Source organism: Labrus mixtus, chromosome 1 (genome assembly GCF_963584025.1).
Source record: "Labrus mixtus chromosome 1, fLabMix1.1, whole genome shotgun sequence".
NCBI lineage: Eukaryota > Metazoa > Chordata > Actinopteri > Labriformes > Labridae > Labrus > Labrus mixtus.
In genome coordinates, this window is record NC_083612.1 from 2,849,944 (window position 1) to 2,868,831 (window position 18,888).

Consider the following 18,888-nt stretch of genomic DNA (forward strand, 5'->3'; position numbering starts at 1 on the left):
ATAAGAACATGTCTGACCAGAGGTTCCCAAGGGGGGGAGGGGGGTCGTGAAATGTCTTCAAAAGTCCCCCCGCCTCTGGCACCCTTATTTTGAAGGTTTGCGAACCCCTCGTATAAACGACTGTGAAGCATGTTTCAGTCTGAGATGATCTGTGATGATGTTCATGTTGAAACCTGTTTGGGGGCAGAACAATGTACTCGTCGAGTAACGATGGCGAGGGTAGCCTTGAGCGCGGCTCTTCGCTCTGATTTGCTTTGGTGATGCTGTTGAGGAACGTCGAGCTGTGACGGGTGAAGATTTGTGGAAGAGCTCTAAAACGCTGATTTAATTGACAATATTTAAATTATCGACCCGTGTAACACATCCGACTGACTCATCGGTCTCTGCTGAATATTTCCGATGTGCACTCCCAGAGATGTCATTTGTAAACCCTTACAGACTGCATGTGACTCACACTCACACGAGGAGAATGCTTCACATATAGAAAGAGGGGAATGCATAAAAAGATGCACGGCATGACAGCACCCTTAAAAAAGTGAAGCCAACACACTACAGGCTGATTTACGTCCCGGGATTCAGTCTTCTGAGGACTTTAGTTTTAATTGGTGATTGGATGCTTTCAAAAAGGGCGTGATGTCATGATTGACAGCTCTGCTCTCGGAGATCCTGCATCGTTGTTTGCACTGGATTAGCAGAGTCGAAGAGAAACACAAGAGAGTAAACATCAAGTCGGACACAGGAGGTGTTGAATCATCAGCTTCAAACCGACACAATCACCTGACCTGCTGCAGACTTCACCCTCGAGGGATCTTTGACGTTTATCGGTAAGTTTTATGTGTCAGAACCAAGCGGCAACATCCGGTGTTGAAAAATGAAGCCAATGAGGAAGTGGAAAATCCTGCAGTTCATCAAGTGTCCACTAGAGGCCGACTCCAGAAGCACAGGAAGTCACATACACACCCATTCAAAAAAGCCATTTTTCAAGTTTACAGCCTGGTTCAAAAAAAGAAATAGGTCTGATTCGTTATCGTCATCACTGGCACACACCGGACTAAAGAAATGATCCGTTTGAATTTTGACAACGATACGTGTTATTCATCGTTAGGCGTGTAGCCGACCTGATTGACAGGTGGCCGCAATGTAACGGTTTGTCAAGAGTTTAGACGGAGCACTGAGGGAATGCTACTATCAAAATCATGCTGGTTTAAAAAAAATTACCAACCCTGAGTTCGATGTAAGGGTCCTAACCACACACACACACACACACACACACACACACACACACACACACACACACACACACACACACACACACACACACACACACACACACACACACACACACACACACACACACACACACACACACACACACACACACACACACACACACACACACACACACACACACACACACACACACACACACACACACACACACACACACACACACACACACACACACACACACACACACACACACACACACACACACACACACACACACACACACACACACACACACACACACACACACACACACACACACACACACACACACACACACACACACACACACACACACACACACACACAGAATGATGCTCTTGTTCCCGCTCTGTTCAGATGGAATGATTTATTCGTAATCATGATAGCATAATAAAACAATGAACATTGAAAGCACTGACAGTTGAACCCAAGGCCTCTCACACACAGCATGCACCAACCCGACCCCAGCGTTCACAGAGACACTGATCGTTCCTCACGCCGACGCGCTCCCGGCTCCTCAAAGTCCTTCTCGTTTTGTTTCAGTCAGTTTTCTTCTTCTTCTTCTTTTTTTTTTTAATCCTTTAAATATATTTTGATATAAAAACAAGCCCACGTATGATGATTTGACCATGTTTGTGAACTCCTTCTCCCCCTTCTCCTCCTCCTCCTGTTATCGTCCTGTATCCCCCCCCCCACATCACCTCTCATCGGGGATGAACATGATACTGGCCACCAAATCCTCTCTTCCAGTTCATGGACACTTGGCAGAAAAACAAAAACAAAAAAACAGTCTGATGGAGTGATGGCGGAGGTTTTGGGGGAGGGGGGGGGGAGACGGCACTAAAAAAAGCAAAAGTTTGAAAACCTCCCTGAAAATAAAGAAAACAATAAAAAAAAAGATTTCTTAAAAAAGGTCATTAAAAAAAAAAGAAACAACAGTCCAGTTGAGAGAATTTGCTGGAGGGAAGTCCGGAGCTCTGTAGACTGGAGGCACTTTGGCACAGAGCGAAGGCCCCACACCTGACACCACACCGAGGGGAGGGGAGGGGTGGTGGGGGGGGGGGGGGGGGGGGTGGAATGACGGAGAGATGAATTCATGCAGATCAACATGGTGACACAGAGATCCGGGAATGATGGGGGGGAGGGGGAGGGGGGGTAGGGGGGGAGAAAGAGCACCTGACAATCGTGGAGGAAAAGGCCAGCCTCCCCTCGAGTTAATGCCGTGTTCAGGAGAGGAGGAGGGGAGGGGAAAAAAAAGAAAGAGAGAGAGAAAGAAAAGGGAGTTTGGAGACAGAGAGGGAGAGCAGGAGAGCAGCGGCAGGTTAAGAAGGACGAAGGAGCAGTGGCCCACCGAGAGAGGAGGAAACTGTCCGGCAAAAAGCTTTACAACACAAACAGGAAACTGTCCTTATATGGAAGCAGGGGGCGGGGCATGTGAGTTTGGGAGGGAAGGGGGGCATAGTTTGGCAGTCCCAGTCAGGAGGAAGCTGTAGTGGTCCCCTCTTCTTCTTCTTCTCCTCCTCTTCCTCATGCTGTTCTGGGCTGTGTCGCGCCCCCCTCCCCCTCCTCCCTTCGACCCCCCCCTCCCTCCCCCCTCCTTAAGGGCCTCCTCTTCACAGGTAGAGCTCCTTGGCTCTGATATGCTGCAGTTTCTCCCTCAGCATGCGGAACGAGGGCCGCACCACGGCGTCCAGGGTCCAGCACTGCTTCATCAGGTCGTAGACGACTGGCGGGCAGCCGTCGGGGGCGTCCATCTTGTATCCCTTCTCCACGCGGGGCACCACCTCCTTTAACGGCTGAGAGACGAAAGAGAGAAAGTTAACGTCTACTTTAACCGCCTGGTTTATCACTTCTTTCCATCTGTAGTTATTCTTTTTGACCTTTACTTCTTCCATTTTCTAAACGACTCTGTTTGGACGATTAAATGTTCCTGAAGTCCCGCCCTTTTCTCCCGTCTGTCAGAGCACTTTGTAAACATCTCGTCTTTAGAGCCGCCGTATCAATTCATTATTTATTTAATGTCATGCAGGTCGATATTCAGATGATGATGCAGCGGCTGAACCTCGACATGTCAGGAAAAGGTCAGAGCAGGCCGACAGGAAGTGAAGCGTGCACAAATAATCGACTTTATAATTTACAGCTCATATTATGTTTTACTCTCATCTTCTGCTCCAGCAGTCAAACGGCACAATCTCATTATTATTTTTACTCATTCTGAACAAAATAAATGAGGAGAAAAGAAAGACACAACACACAATGTGCACATGATGAATAAATACATCAGCTCCTAGAAAATAAAGCCTGCCATCTGCTGGTGAGCTCCAGGTACTTACAATTCTGGGGTAAGGCACGCGCCCGAAGGAGTAGATCTCCCACAGAAGGATTCCATAACTCCAGACGTCCGACTTGGTGGAAAACCGCTGAGGGGAGGAGGGAGAGAGAGAGAGAGAGAGAGAGAGAGCTTTGATTCACACGTTCAAAGTAAATGCACACGGAGCAGAGCAGAGCAGAGATTTGATTTGAGCTCTATCAGGAGAAGAAGAACTACAATAACCACGTGCCGGTTTGGAGGGCGTCGCAACAAGTCCCAGGAAAAGCTCAAATCTTCTCGAGTGTGTTTGTCTCATTTCTGGTCACATTACACTTTATATACACCACACTCACCTCACAGGTCCAGATGCATTTCTTATTCAAACATATTAAAGGGGACATATTATGAAAAATCCACTTGTACAGTGTTTTTGAACATATATTTTGGTAACCTGAGAGTCTACTGACCCACAACATGTGAAATAAACCCATCCAGTCCTTTTGTTTGTGGTCTGCATAAGTCTTACGACACAGAGCAAAATGCTCTGTTTCAAATGTGCTCTCCTTGTGATGTCACAGTGGGATTCAGGTAAAAAAAAAATCCCCTCCCCTCCCCTGGTATCTCCACCCATGGACTCCACCCCCAGCCTAGAGCAAAACTGTTGCGCAGGTCTGACATTCTTATTCTTGTGAAGGAGTGATGTCTACGGGGAAAACTCAGGGGGGGGGGGGGGGGTCATTGCATTTAAAGAGACACACACACCAAAACGGAGCGTTCTGAGAGAGCTGGTTTATATAGGGTCACAAACCTCCTCTGGTGCTTGATTCATGTTATATTTTGACCAAAGCACAGCACAGATGTTTCATTTAGACCACAGGGGGACTGTTTGAAAAGGTGGAGGAGGGGACTGTTTGAAAAGGTGGAGGAGGGGACTGTTTGAAAAGGTGGAGGAGGGGGATCATATGTCCTCCTTTAAAGCATAAAACCAGCTGACAGCTCACATAAACAACCTAAGATGAGCTGTAATGTCTTATTTTAAGACACTTCCATTTTGATAGTTTCACACGCCCCCTCCCGTCTGTTTGTCCCTTTCCTTCTTCCTGCATCCTCTCCTGTCTCCCCCTATCCCGTTTCTCTTTTGTAACACAACAAGGAGTAGCCTCTCTTACCTGCTCTCTCTCTCTAAAGCGTCTCAAGATAACATTTGTCATGAATTGGCGCTACACAAATAAAGATCGATTGATTGACTTACCGGTGTTACGAGCATTTCAGGCCGTATTTTTCGGCCTTTAAAATCTTAAAATAAAACATTTATCTGTTTTTGAAATGTGGATGTGGCTCACGAGAAGTTTTAACGAGATATTTTTCGACCAGAAATTAAACAGTAAAACGTTGGGTTTAGAAGTGGAGTCATGACGAGACATCCGGTCAGCATGAGCTCGGTACAATGTGTAAACACAGATTCAAGCTTTTATCTAAAACATCGATCTTTATTTGTGCAGCGAGCGAAGCAAAGACAGTGGAGAGGAACGCTCTCTGACGGTTTGTCCTGATGTCATCGTGGTGGAGATGAAAACAAACACAGACAGAGCAAAAAAAACACATCGGCCCGGGTCTGCCGCCCGCCCGCCCCTCGTCCTCTCTCACCTTCTCTCGTAGTGCTTCTGGCGAGGTCCACTTGACGGGCAGCTTGGCGGTGTCCTGTATGGAGGACGCCTCCTTGGTGAGGCCGAAGTCGCTGACCTTGGCGATGTTGTCGTCGGACACGAGCACGTTGCGAGCCGCCAGGTCTCTGTGAACAAAGTTGTTGGCCTCCAGGTACTCCATGGCTTCACACACGTCACTGAGAGACGCACGGGGGGGGGGGAGACGGGAGTGAGGACGAAGACGACAACACAGGTGTGTGCATGTCATCATTAATCGATGCTGCCAATATTTTCTTATCAAGTCAAAAAATAAATCAGTTTGAAATGAAGGGACAAACATGATCAAAAACTTTCTTGTCGTTTTGATTATTTCCGCCTGTTGACCTGCATCCTGACACAACATGATCACAGTCATCACTTCTAATAAATCTAAATGAAGACTTTGAGGGTCTTGACTTTGAGATGAAGCAGCTCTTTATGGAGACAAACTTCCTGCCGTCCTGCTGGTGTAAACAAAGAGGCTCTTTCATGTTCCCAGTGAAGTGCGTGACGCTGCTCTTTTTTGAAAATCTTTTCACATCCTGACAGCTGAAAGAGCAGCGGGTTCAGCTCGAGACCCCGATCTGTGTTCACTCAAAACATTTGTCTCCTCTTTAAAATAAAACGAGTGCTGAAACTGAACGACAGCAAGAAGAGGACTCACAGCGAGAACTTGAGTAAGCAGTCTCCACCGAGCACGGTCCGCCCTCGAGAGCGCAGGTAGTCCACCAGGCTGCCCTGTGACACAGAGCGAGGTGATTGACACAACATGCATGAAGACACAGAGCTGTGACATCATCATCAAACAAAAGAAAGAGTTCAAGGTTTTTACAGAATGATGCTCGTTTGCTTTCAGGGAGATCAGATTTAAACTCACTCTCACACACCGGCTCAGTTTACATGAAAAGCCGCTTCACACATGCACAAAACTCCTGAGAAGTTTCTAAAGATTGCATGGTGAGCTGCAGGTCACCAAAAGGTCAACAGCGTGCAGGAGCAAAATCTCGATCTCCGTGCACATAAAAAAAAAGAGAATGAAGCTACTTCATTCTTTTTTCTGTTTCCAGGTATGTTCTCTTAGACTCTTCTGTTGACACTGTGTATATGACCGACTACATGTAGCACTGATATGAGGGCAAAAAACTCTCCTAACAGTGTCGTCCACCATGTTGGATATGTCGTAAAAACAGCGTTCGTTTTTGCCTTCTCTTGCCGTCTGCTTAATGTGTCAGGACCTTTAGCGAAAAGTGTGAAAGAGCGACGCTCAGATGATTCCAGGGAGGCTGTCTTGAGATTTTCTACAACTTTTTCAGGAGTGCATGTGTGAACAGTGAGCAGTTAGCTTAGCATTAATTTCAGAAACGAGAACTGCAGCAGAGACTCGAGGAAGTTACCGCTCCGGACCGAGACAAAAGGTTCAAAGTTCTGCATGTAAAGAAAACAAAGAGAGAGAGAGAGACCGACCTTGGCCATGTACTCTGTGACGATGTAGAGACTGCCTCGCTCTTCCACTATCACCCCTAACAACTGCACCAGGTTGTTGTGCCTCAGTTGCCTGTAAACAATAAAACAGATTTTAATGATGGTGACCGTCAGAGGTGTCTCTTTGTTTTTTCACAACCATAAAAACAATCATTTTAAATCTGATTTGAAAATACAACCTGTGATGTATAATGACTTTATGTGTAGACAGAAGTTGAGCAAACAGGAAGTGAACAGGAAGTGATGAAGGTAAAGGAGTCTTACGTCATGACCGAGGCCTCGGCTATGAAAGCCTGCGCCGTGGCGTCGTTTTTGATACACTTGACCGCCACCTTGGTTCCTCTGTAGTCTCCGACCATCACATCTGACAAGGACACAGACAGGGGGAACGTTTTAGCACGATAAGCAACAAGACTTGAGTCCATTGTTAAAGGCTTGAAAGGCTTAAAGTGTGAAATTGAAGCGTGCAAGACATCGTTTCCTCACCTCCAAACTCCCCTTTGCCGATGGTCTGCAGAAGTTTCAGCTCCTTCCTGTTCAGAGCCCAGCCGCCTGCCGGGACAGGACAAGGAACAGTGAGCAGAGTTCACAAGTCGAGGTTCAATCCTGCTTAAAAATCAACCCCCTTAAAACTTTAGGGAAACACATGCATCCTTCTCTCAGTCCTCTCAGCCGGGTCAGACGGGAACACGGAGGGAAATTAAAAATGGACAGAGGTGGAGGAAGACGGATTGACCTTTGAGGACTGATGACGCCCAGCAGTCGTCCCCAGACGCACAAAGATTAATTACCCTCCTCCGTTGATTAAATAATGCTATTAGACCCGGGATGAGACACAGGCCATGGCGACTTTATGCTTTGTGAGGTTAAAGTGACTGTAAACAAACATGAGCACGGTGTGTGTGTGTGTGTGTGTGCGTGTGTGTGTGCGTGTGTGTGTGTGAGCTCAGTGTGTTCTTACTCCTGGAGAACTCGTCCTGAGCTGCCACCGTCCCCTCCATCAGCTTGGGTTTGATGAGCCTGGTGCAAAGGCCGTCAGCGTCTTTGGTGTAATGCTGAGGACACAGAGAGAGAGAGAGAGAGAGAGAGAGAGAGAGAGAGAGAGAGAGAGAGAGAGAGAGAGAGAGAGAGAGAGAGAGAGAGAGAGAGAGAGAGAGAGAGAGAGAGAGAGAGAGAGAGAGGATTACATTTTTAATTCAAGTCTCGTAAATGACAACAAAGTCATCTGATAAATAGTGTACATTAGTACATTAGTGTACGGTCAAAAGTTAGAAGCTGTTTTATTTTCACCTCACTCGTCCATCGTATTCTGTGTCTGTTGTTCAAACACAAAACTCCAGAAAATGTTCCTGAAATATTCAGAGGTGAGCAGCATGTGTGAACACGAACAGCTAAATCTTTCATCCTGATTTCATCTGGACTTTTTTTCCTAACAGTCAGATTTTCCTGTGACGTCGGGGTGAGCTGATGTGTGCACGTAGCAGGAAATATTCTACAAGATTCAACACAAGCGAGACAAAGTTTACATCACATCAGATGTGATCGGGTGTGTCGTGCTTTTAGTGAAGCTGCTTCTTTTTGTTTTTCTGCTTGCAGGTAAACTCTTCACCGCGACATGTTCAGTAACACGGAGCGTTAATATCCTCTTCTCCCGCCTGACCGGGGTGTTTAGAGGTATGTGTGAACATGCAGGACAGGAAGAATTCAGGACATAATGATCAAGCATTGAACATTTTAACAGTACTGTATGTGTGTACTGATATTTACAAAAAGCATGTAATGTTTATCCTGCTGAAATAATATTCTAATCTTAAGCAGACTCAAAGAGGAGAGCGACTGTAACAACTCAACTTCTCCCTGGGATTGATAAAGTATTTCTGATTCTGATGTTAACTTCTACCTCGACCCCACTGAGCTCAGTGTTTCGGCTCTTTGTTGTTCCCTTCTCCCCTCTTGGTGTCTTGGAGGAGAGAGGCTGTTTGGACTTCTGCGTGTTGCCTCTCAGTCAGAGAGTGTGTTGATTCAGTCCTTTGTTGACTTTTCTTAACGACAGTATTCAGTTCTTTTTTCCATTTCCCATCGGCACAGCTGTCCCAAGAGTCATCCTCTAGTTGAACACTTTAAAGCCAACCTCACAATTATTTAAATCGCACCTTTAATGTTTGCACTGACTGTTATTTAATGTCTGTTTTTTGATAATTTTCTTCTTTTTAAACATTCCTAAAAATGTTTTTGATTCATCTAGGAGTATTCTTTAAAGCTTTTTTTCAGGTTAATATACATGTATGGGAGGGGGGCGTTGGTTTTGTGGTTAATTTGTAACAAATGTTTCATGTACGTCTTTGTAACCTGCTACTGGATGCTTTGAATTTCCCTCTGGATCAATAAAGAATCTATCTATCTATAAATATTCCTTCATTCTGACTTTGTTTGGGTGTATGATGTGTTTTATTGGGTAAACTTGTGGGTTGTTGTTGTTAGCCCCGTAGGGTCGCCTCATGGTGGGGAGTGTTTTAAAACAGAGGGGGGTGCATAGATTATACTTGTGCTAAATGACAAAGTGAGCAGCTCAAACAGCAGAGTAATGCACGGTAGTTGTTGCAGGATTGTTTTAGATCTTTATAAATTTTAACTCCTGGGACCACCACCCCCCCTCCCCTCCTTGAAGAAAAGCATGTTGTCTCTGTGTAACTGTGACTTCTGACCTCGATGAATGATGTGGATAGATGTTATCTGAAGGCTTTTGATATGTTAAATGAACGCACGCTGCAACACTTTGCAAAAGGAGCGTGAAGGTAGCGATGAAAAGAAAAATCCAGGCTGCGGTAACGCGAGAGGATGTGAGGAGGATCCGTCTTTTTTAACATGAATGGGTTATCAGTGGGATCTTCACTTTCACAAACGAGAGAAAGCGTATGTCTGCAGGGAGAAAACAGAACCCCCTGCCTTCTTTCCAATCGTCACAGGAGAGTTCTGATGTCTCGTTTGAACACAAACAAGCCGAGGAGGAGAGAATAAACGCCTCATCTGTGCAGCAATCATACATTCACCGAGCTGAAGAGTGGCAGCATGTGGAGTGTAAGGATGGAGATGAGCTCCTCTGACGGGAGGTGTGAGCATTTGCTGTGGGAACCAGCAGCAGACGAGGAGTGTGTGGGAGGAGGTGAAAGGTCACCGTGTCTGATGTTCACCTCCAAGAAACACAGACAACAAAGCTAAAGCCCCGAACCCCGTCAGTATCGGCTCATCGTCTTAAAAAATAGATATTTCATAACCCAAAGAGAGAAATAAAATGAATCTTAAAAAAAGGAGGTTAATGTGTGAGCCAATCAGTGAATCAGCGTCTCAGTTCACATCAATCTAAAAAAAAAAAAAACAGCAGAAGAAGAAGAATCTACTCAACCGACAACAAAGCCAGTGTTGTTATGAAACTGCAGCAAGGATGCGTGTGCGCAAGTGTGTGTGACGACCACCAGAGGGCAGCATGGGGAAGGAAGGATCAGCTTATTCAGCACAGACAGAACAGCAGCAGCAGCAGCAGCAGCAGCAGCAGCACGCCCTTCTCTATCCAACTACATACAAGTACTCCATCAAGACATCTGATCTCATCTGTTAATGGACACTGAGGCCTGAATGCTTCATACTGACTTCCTGTTTAACACTTTAAAGCTACAACGCTGTTTCAAAAAGAGCTGGGACGCTGATTTAAATGTAAATAATAAGAGCATTCTGGTGATTTGTAAAACATTGAAACAACTTATTTGATGACAAACAGAACAAAGAAAACATGTCAAATGTGGAAACTGAGAGTCAGGAAATACATCCCCTTTTGGATTGGATGTCAGCGACATGTTTCCAAGAAGTTGGGACAGCGATGTGTTTACCGCTCTGTTGCATCACTTTTTCTTTGAACTCTGAACGTTTTTGGGATCTGAGGAGAGCGCTTTATGTCATTTTGAAAGTCCCGTTCTTGCTTGATGTAAGATTTAACGGTTCAACAGTTCGGGTCTCCTTTCTTTTATTTTTGGTTTCATAAGGCTCCGAATTTTTCAATGGGGGACAGAAGGAAGCAGGAAGGCCATTATAGCACCCGGGCTCTTTGACCACGGAGCCCTGCCAGTGATTACAGGCGGTCTGACAGGGGAGGTGATACATCATAAAGAGTGTCTATAATAGGAAGATTTTCAACATCATTTTTTAAAATATATTTATGTTATATATGACCTGTAAATGTTAATTTTCACTCTGGTAATTATTAACAGAATCAACAGACTCACTGATAACAGAGTTAACGTCTCTGTTAACAGAGTCACACATCTTTGATTACCTTTCACCACCTCTGCTAACCACAAAGCAAAAAAAGCATGGTATCTGAAAATACTCCATCAGTGATGTTTACGATGTTGTGAAAACCACAGAGTGTCGTTTGTGTCACCTCACTTCATGTGACTGTTACACAGAAGATCACTGAGGGAATGGAGGCCTGGGCCTGTCACTGTACACCGACACATATAGTAAATATGAGCTGTGTGTGTGTGTGTGTGTGTGTGTGTGTGTGTGTGTGTGTGTGTGGAGCCTGCTGTGACAGGTCAGTAGGAGCAGGGGAACCATGAGCAAGACAGAAAAACACTCAAGAATGTGAGGAATCTTGTCATGGGCTATAATAGAGAGAGAGAGAGAGAGAGAGAGAGAGAGAGAGAGAGAGCGAGAGAGAGAGAGACAGAGAGAGAGAGAGAGAGAGGACACAGGGGAATAGAGGCGGGGGGAGGATGAAGATATAGAGAGAATGAAAATGGAGAAAGATGGAGAGACAGTTAAGAGGTTAGGAGGACGTATAACAACGAGAGGAAGGGCGGGAAAAAAAAGGAAAATGCCAGGTATACATGAGGGACCATAAAGAGAAAGAGATGGAGAGAGAGAGGCAGAACCAAACCTGGGGGTGTGAACGAGAGAGAGAGAGAGGGGAGAGAGAGAGAGGGAGAGGGAGAGAGAGAGGGAGAGAGAGAGAGAGAGTGAGAGAGAGAGAGAAGGGGGGAGAGGGAGAGAGAGATAGAGAGAGCGAGAGAGAGAGATAGAGAGAAGGGGGGGAGAGGGAGAGAGAGAGAGAGAGCGAGAGAGAGATAGAGACAGAGAGAGAGAGACAGAGAGAGAGACAGAGAGATAGAGACAGAGAGACAGAGAGAGAGAGAGACAGAGAGAGAGAGAGAGACAGAGAGAGAGAGAGAGATAGAGAGAGAGAGAGAGATTGATAAATGCTCTCTGGGGATGTAGATGGTTTTGGAGCCAGCTGGCACGATCCTGTCGTCCACTTCCAACGCCCCGCGAGGCACAGAGACGAGGTCCAATTAGAAGTGTGATAGCCGCCAATCCAGCTCATCTCTCTATCTGAGAGGATGAAAGGTCTCTCTCTCCACCCCCCCTCTCTCTCTCTCTCTCTCTCTCTCTCTGCCATCATGTCTCCTGTCTTCCCCTCTCCACACTCTGTCCTCCTCCTGAACCGGCTTTCAGATATCAGGCGGCGAGTGAGAGGATCAGACGGCTTTCTGAAGAATGGGAACATGTACTCGAGTCTCATCTTCACTGTGGTCACGCTGAAGTTGGTGTGTGTGTATGTGTGTTGTTAGGTAGGACATGGGGGGGGGGGGCTTTTGTTTACAAAGTTATGTAATCATCCTGCTGCATGACTGATCACGCTGAAGCAAGATGTCACTTCATTAACTGTAAATACTGGCATAAATATTCGATGCTCACTCAGGTCACCATGTGGTGGACTCTGAAGCTTCAGTGTTTATCCAGCTCTGCATGGGTCTGTAAACCTTTCTGTGTACTAACCTCTCTCCATTTTTCAAAAGCATCTCCAATATTGATCCTAGTTTGAGCACGTTTCTGCTCGTGGAGCTTATTAGAAACATGCAGAGGCTTTTTAGGTCGGGTACAATCACTTCTATCTGAACCACTTCTCTTGCCCGCTTCCATCACTGCAACACCTGTTGACCTGATAACTGCTCTCATATCTGACAAACCGAGGGGCGTCCAAAACGGCCGTGTGTGTGGGGGGGTTGCCTTAAAAGCGCCTACCTTCTCTGGTCCAAACAAATCCAGAGCATTCAGGATCAGAATCTAAAGTTAGAAGGAGGACATACTGGCTGCTGCATTGTTGTCAGAGAAGCCAGCACTTCAACATGTTTCCTTAATGATCAGATAGTAAGATACCTTTATCATCTCACATCTCACTGATTGGACCTTTAAGAAGGTCACAGCCTTTTGTTTTCTGCCGTGCCTCACCTCGACCAGCTGCATGAGGTTCTCAAAGTACTCCTCCTCGTCGATGGTGAGCTTGCCGTTGTGGTAGATGATGCGGTAGTGCTCCACCTTGCCGTCACAGCTGACGCACAGGGTGTAGTCGCCGGGGTAGTTGGTGCTCTCCCTCACCAGGAACAAACCCGTCTCCGGAGGGTAGAGGAGCCGCTCGGCCTGCTCCCGAGTTATCTTCCCATGAAACCATCTACAAAGAAAAGATGTGACAGGAGAAAAGTTAAGAGGGAAATGATACAGAAAGAGGTGGATATGGGTTCATGTATGTTTCTCTTCAGGATTCAGAAGAGCGCTATATAAGCCCAATGTATTATTATTATAATGTATAAAGATCCTCTTCCATGTATCACAGCCCACAGCACTTCCCCTGAAACAGGAAGTGGAAAACAAGAGAGTGAGGTGATGGGAAGCTGGCAGCGGCACTTCCAGTCTGTTCAGCTCGAGCGGTGCCGCTGAAAAAGTACCTGAACCCAAACAACAGGAAGCGTGGAGCTCACACTCACACTCACACTCACACACACACACACACACACACTAAAGGAGAAGCCTGAGGCAGAGTAGGAAACCGACACACAGCCACTGCAATAACAGGAAAGTGCAAAACCTGCTCAGACGAGGCGTCGGGTGGAACAGAAACAGGTCACCCACTCCTACAGGGAGGACCAGAAGATGGACGTAAATAATCATATAAACTCAGGATGAAGCTAAGCTAAAAAGCTGTCCATACTCGGAGGAAATATAAATCCCCTTCTACTTCATCTCAAAGCGTGATGTATGACCCCGCCTGACCCTCACCATATGGCCTTCTGGATGCAGCTATAGGCTGCTAATGGATGGATTAGACGGCTGCATTACTCGGAGCGCCATCGCATGCAAACCAGAATTCCTGGATTTCAGTCTTACCCCGGTTTTGTGCATCTTACATCATAACACTATCCATGTTTCTGAACATCTGTGTGCAGCTGTCTTTAACATCCACCCGCCTCTCTGGGGGTCAGGATGAAGCTGCAGCGGTCTAAGGCGGTGTGTCTTGTCACCCTTCTCACCCTGCAGTGTTTTCCTGCTCCTGTGAGGGTTCTGAGTAGAGATAAGTTTACTAAACAATGATGGTCAAATGTAGTGTTCAAAGTGGTCATGCTGCCAATAGCTGGGGCTCCGGTTAACAGGCGAGCTCTCCTCGCTCTACTCCCCCGATGTAAACCAACACGGGAGCAGCTGCGTCAGGATGAACCGACCACATTCAGTCCAGGCATGTTAAAACTGCATGGAGGACATACAGCTGGTGGTGTTAGCAATGCTAATGTTAGCCACACTCAACATCAGTCAGTTAAAATACATCAGTGCTGCAGATCTTCTCATCAGCTCTCGTGTTTATTGAGACCGACACACAGGTAGGATGTTGCAACAGGAAGTGTGTGGCTCTGCTTATTACCCAGCGTTGTTCAGGTGAAGGTGTGGGCGAGATACGACTCATCGTATTTTTGTGTCTTTGTTTTAGTAGTTGTGACGTCTGCTGTAGATTCACTGTTAGCTGAACATCTACCCGGTAGTCCCCTCACAAAACGTTCTTTGCTGAGTGGGTCGTTTTTATTTAGCCTTGCTCCAACCAACTGTCATGACCTCGGGACCCCAAAGGGTCTAAAGGGCCCCACTTTGGGAATCACTGCCTTAAGACCGGTCTGCTAGGAACAACCTAATCTTGAGGTTTTCCTAAATAGGACACAAAAAAATCCCCCCGCAACCTTCACAACATCAGTGAAGAAAATAAAATACAATCACAGACAAACCGAGGACAGATACAATCAATGGTTACAACAGCAGTTTACATAATAAGTATCAAAACTTGACTCTATGACGGGGGTCTCTATGATGGGGGTCTCTATGACGGGGGTCTCTATGACGGGGTCTCTATGACGGGGTCTCTATGACGGGGGTCTCTATGACGGGGGTCTCTATGACGGGGTCTCTATGACGGGGTCTCTATGATGGGGGTCTCTATGACGGGGGTCTCTATGACGGGGTCTCTATGACGGGGTCTCTGTGACGGGGGTCTCTATGACGGGGGTCTCTATGACGGGGTCTCTATGACGGGGTCTCTGTGACGGGGGTCTCTATGACGGGGGGGTCTCTATGACGGGGGGGTCTCTATGACGGGGGTCTCTACTGGGTCCAAATGTCTGGAAAACGTCTGATATGAGATGCTAAGAGCGTCCTGATCAGCTGGATCATTTTAATGTGAAGGTGCAGGAGGTTCAGCGATGATGTCATCAAACTATTCGATCACTTCATGTCGTTCAGAGACTGAAGCAGCCCACAGCGTCTCTATCCATCCTGACAGGTGAACAGGTGATCATCAACAACTACAATTGATTTAGTTTTCTAGAGCTGCCTCCGTCACTCCCCCTCCTCCTCCTCCTCCCTCCCTCCCTCCTCCTCCTCCTCCATCACTCCCTCCTCCTCCGTCACTCCCCCTCCTCCTTCTTCATCACTTTCTCCTCCTCCGTCACTCCCCCTCCTCCTTCTTCATCACTTTCTCCTCCTCCATCTATTCCTCCATCCCTCCCTCCTCCTTCATCATCACTTTCTCCTCCTCCATCACTCCCTCCTCCTCCTCTTCCTCCATCCCTCCCTCCTCTTCCTCCATCACTCCCTCCTCCTCCTCCATCACTCCCTCCTTCTCCTCCATCACTTCCTCCTCCTCCATCACTCCCTCCTCCTCCTCTTCCTCCATCCCTCCCTCCTCTTCCTCCATCACTCCCTCCTCCTCCTCCATCACTCCCTCCTTCTCCTCCATCACTCCCTCCTCCTTCATAACTTTCCCCTCCCGCCTCCTCCTCCATCACTCCCTCCTCCTTCATAACTTTCCCCTCCCCCCTCCTCCTCCTCCTCTTCCTCTTCCTCAGCCTCCTGAGACAGCAGAGGTCCTCGTGGCGAGCAGCTTAATACGGGTCATGTTGATTAGATCAGTGCAGGCAGCTTCTGCGGCTCCTTGACTCCTACTAATCCGAGAGCGGGAGCCAAGCTCGCTCGCCCCAGAGACACACACACACACACACACACACACACACACACACACACACCGGCCTTTTAATGGACACACTAGCTGCTCTGTGAACGGCACATTATCTACAATCTTCATGCATGACATCATAGTGACAGAAAAAAGGCCCAAAAATGCAGTTAGCATCTTGGAGTGGACAACAGGAAATAGGGCGGTATGTTTTGAATGCCCCAGCTTCTTAAGGGGGTGGTGCTGCAGGGTCTTGCAGATATCTGCCACAAGGGGGCAGCAGACCGCGCAGGCTGCATAATGCTGCTGAGTCTCAGCTGGTCAGAGTGAGCATGGAGACAGAAGAGCACAGCTGAACCTTTATGTAACTCAGAGCAGAGGGAGAGAGCTCTTCTCTGAGACATCTGTTAGTGATTCACTTCAAAAAACAAAAATCAACAAGTCCCCGAAGGTTACAGCTAACGGCTCGAGAGGAACGACTTCTGATGACATGAGGGATATGAAAAACTTTTAACTACGCACTGAGCTCAAAGAAGGCAACGACTTTGAGATCAGCGAGTCAATTCATTCTTTAAAAGGTCACATGAAATCAAAGCAGAGATTTATGATGTCTCTAAATCACATTTTCATCACGACGTCTTGGACTGATATCAACCGAACACCAGAATCAAGCAAATAATAAAGACAATATGTGGGTTTCACAAAACAGCCATTTCCTTGGAAACATAGAAATGATATCGACTAATGACTCAAATTCTGACTATTCCACAAATCCTGCAGCCAATGAAATGCTGTCTCTGTTCTCACAGGACGTACACCAGGTAGCTTTGGTTAGTAATCGTCAAGACGCGTGTTCTCCTGTTCATCGCTGTTGGTTACAGTAACTTTACGGTAAGCGTTCAAATGAAGGTCCCCGGCTTCCTACATTAAACTCAGGGCTGGTCATTTAAAAAAAAAAAACTAGCATGATTTTGAAAGTAGCATTCCCTCAGTGCTCCGTCTGCACCCCCTCCCCCCTGTGCTCCCTCTAAAGCCACGCCCCCTCACTTACATGACCTCAGCTCATCTCTTACATTGTGTAGAAACTACGTCGTCTCATGTCTCATTCAGCAGTAAATAAACTCTCAGTATAAACTCCTAAAGTCATCGGTGACGCTCTTTGAGTGTGAGCTAGAGCACGCAAGAGGTAGAGAGCGAGCAGGGAGACGTCTGATTGGCTCATCAGATTGGTACCTCGTGGCAGACATTGGTTGAAGTTTTTACAGACTTACAAACTGATACAGGTGACGGATTTTCTTTGTTCCTTTTTCAGAGAACCTGAGTTATTAATTTCTGTCAGGACCTAAAGACAATTTACACCAAAATCTTTAAATGTATCTCAAAGGAAATGACCAACCCTGATTTTAACATGTAACATGAAGAGAAGCAGAATCAAACAGCTCGACTTTGCATGTCATGGAAACTTGAAGTGAGGCCTCAGTTTGATTGCTGTCAGGGTTGACTTCTTCTGCAGTGATTTATAACGGCAATCAAATGTTCATATTTGCATTTTTCTTGTTTCTCTCAACAGCGAAAAAAAGGAAAAGAAAAGAGAGGAAAGTAGACCCTGATGAGAGTTTGTTAAAGAGGACATGTTAGTACTTATCTGACGACATGATGATATGAAAACATGAAATATCTCTCAGTAAAGTTTAATCTAAGAAGAGCCTCAGCAAAGACGAGTTAAGAGTTATACTGCTGTGTTCGCATAATGTCATAGTCATAGCACAGGGCGTATTTAAAGTTAACCACCGGGACTTTTCAGAGATCACACACACACACACACACACACACACACACACACACACACACACACACACACACACACACACACACACACACACACACACACACACACACACACACACACACACACACACACACACACACACACACACACACACACACACACACACACACACACACACACACACACACACACACACACACACACACTACAACATGCCAGAGCTCAATGACCCTGAGACCAGGTTTAAACCGGTGAAGACAGGCAGTATGATTGGTGGCAAACGGAGAGGTCAGAGCTTTCAGCAGCAGCCGATGAAGGGAGACACAGAGGGTCAAAAGTCTATTTAAATGTTTCCTGCCAACAAGCTGCTGCTGCTAACACTGAGCAGACCGTCGTCTCTGCGAGCACCGCTCAGCTGAACACAACGACACCCTGAAGAGTCATTCTCGGACTGATCTGTGTTTGAGAAATGCACTCTCACTTTGGGGCGTAACGACTTTCTCTTCTCCATGGATGTTTTTATATAGTTGAGTTCAAAAAGCAGATATTCACAAGCAGGGGCGTGTCCTGAAGTTTGTGTGCACACATGAATGAGATAATGGATAATGGCCGATTCCACCCCTGGCCACGCTCCTGTTCTCAAGTGAAACGTTTCTTCCAAGAGAAGACGAGGGCCAAACTAAACGTTTCAAACACAGTTAAAATATGCTTTGGGATTGAGTACAGTGCCTGTAGTCTTTTTACACTGTGCTTAAAGACTATCAGACAAGATGTAGTTGGTTGCCATGGTAATGATGGGGGCTCCAGTTGGGACACTCTGTGAAAGTAAAATACTAAAAAATACTGACAGACTTCATCAAAAGCTGTTTGGTTAGTTTCAGGACAGCGAGCACCACTTTCCCAGTCGAGTGAGCACCCTCCTCCTCCTCTTCTTCTTATTCTACATTTCAAACATTAAACTTCTACTTTCTGTCACGTTCAGATTCTTGATTGTCATCACTTGAGGGATACACAACAAAACCTCAAA

The 18,888-nt window shown here is 46.4% G+C and overlaps 1 protein-coding gene across 1 annotated transcript in view; it reads right to left on the reverse strand.

Annotated features, from left to right (window-relative positions):
• Positions 1-1,621: 1,621 nt before the first annotated feature.
• Positions 1,622-18,888, reverse strand: part of LOC132979398 (tyrosine-protein kinase CSK) — a 48,943-nt gene continuing 31,676 nt past the window's right edge. The window contains exons 5-13 of the mRNA XM_061045159.1: positions 13,033-13,252; positions 7,709-7,802; positions 7,234-7,299; positions 7,012-7,111; positions 6,730-6,820; positions 5,930-6,003; positions 5,228-5,423; positions 3,603-3,689; positions 1,622-3,065 (exon numbers count right to left, since the gene is read on the reverse strand). Of these exons, the coding sequence (XP_060901142.1) occupies positions 2,883-3,065; positions 3,603-3,689; positions 5,228-5,423; positions 5,930-6,003; positions 6,730-6,820; positions 7,012-7,111; positions 7,234-7,299; positions 7,709-7,802; positions 13,033-13,252 (1,111 nt within the window). The 3' untranslated portion in view covers positions 1,622-2,882. The remainder of the gene's footprint in view (positions 3,066-3,602; positions 3,690-5,227; positions 5,424-5,929; positions 6,004-6,729; positions 6,821-7,011; positions 7,112-7,233; positions 7,300-7,708; positions 7,803-13,032; positions 13,253-18,888) is intronic.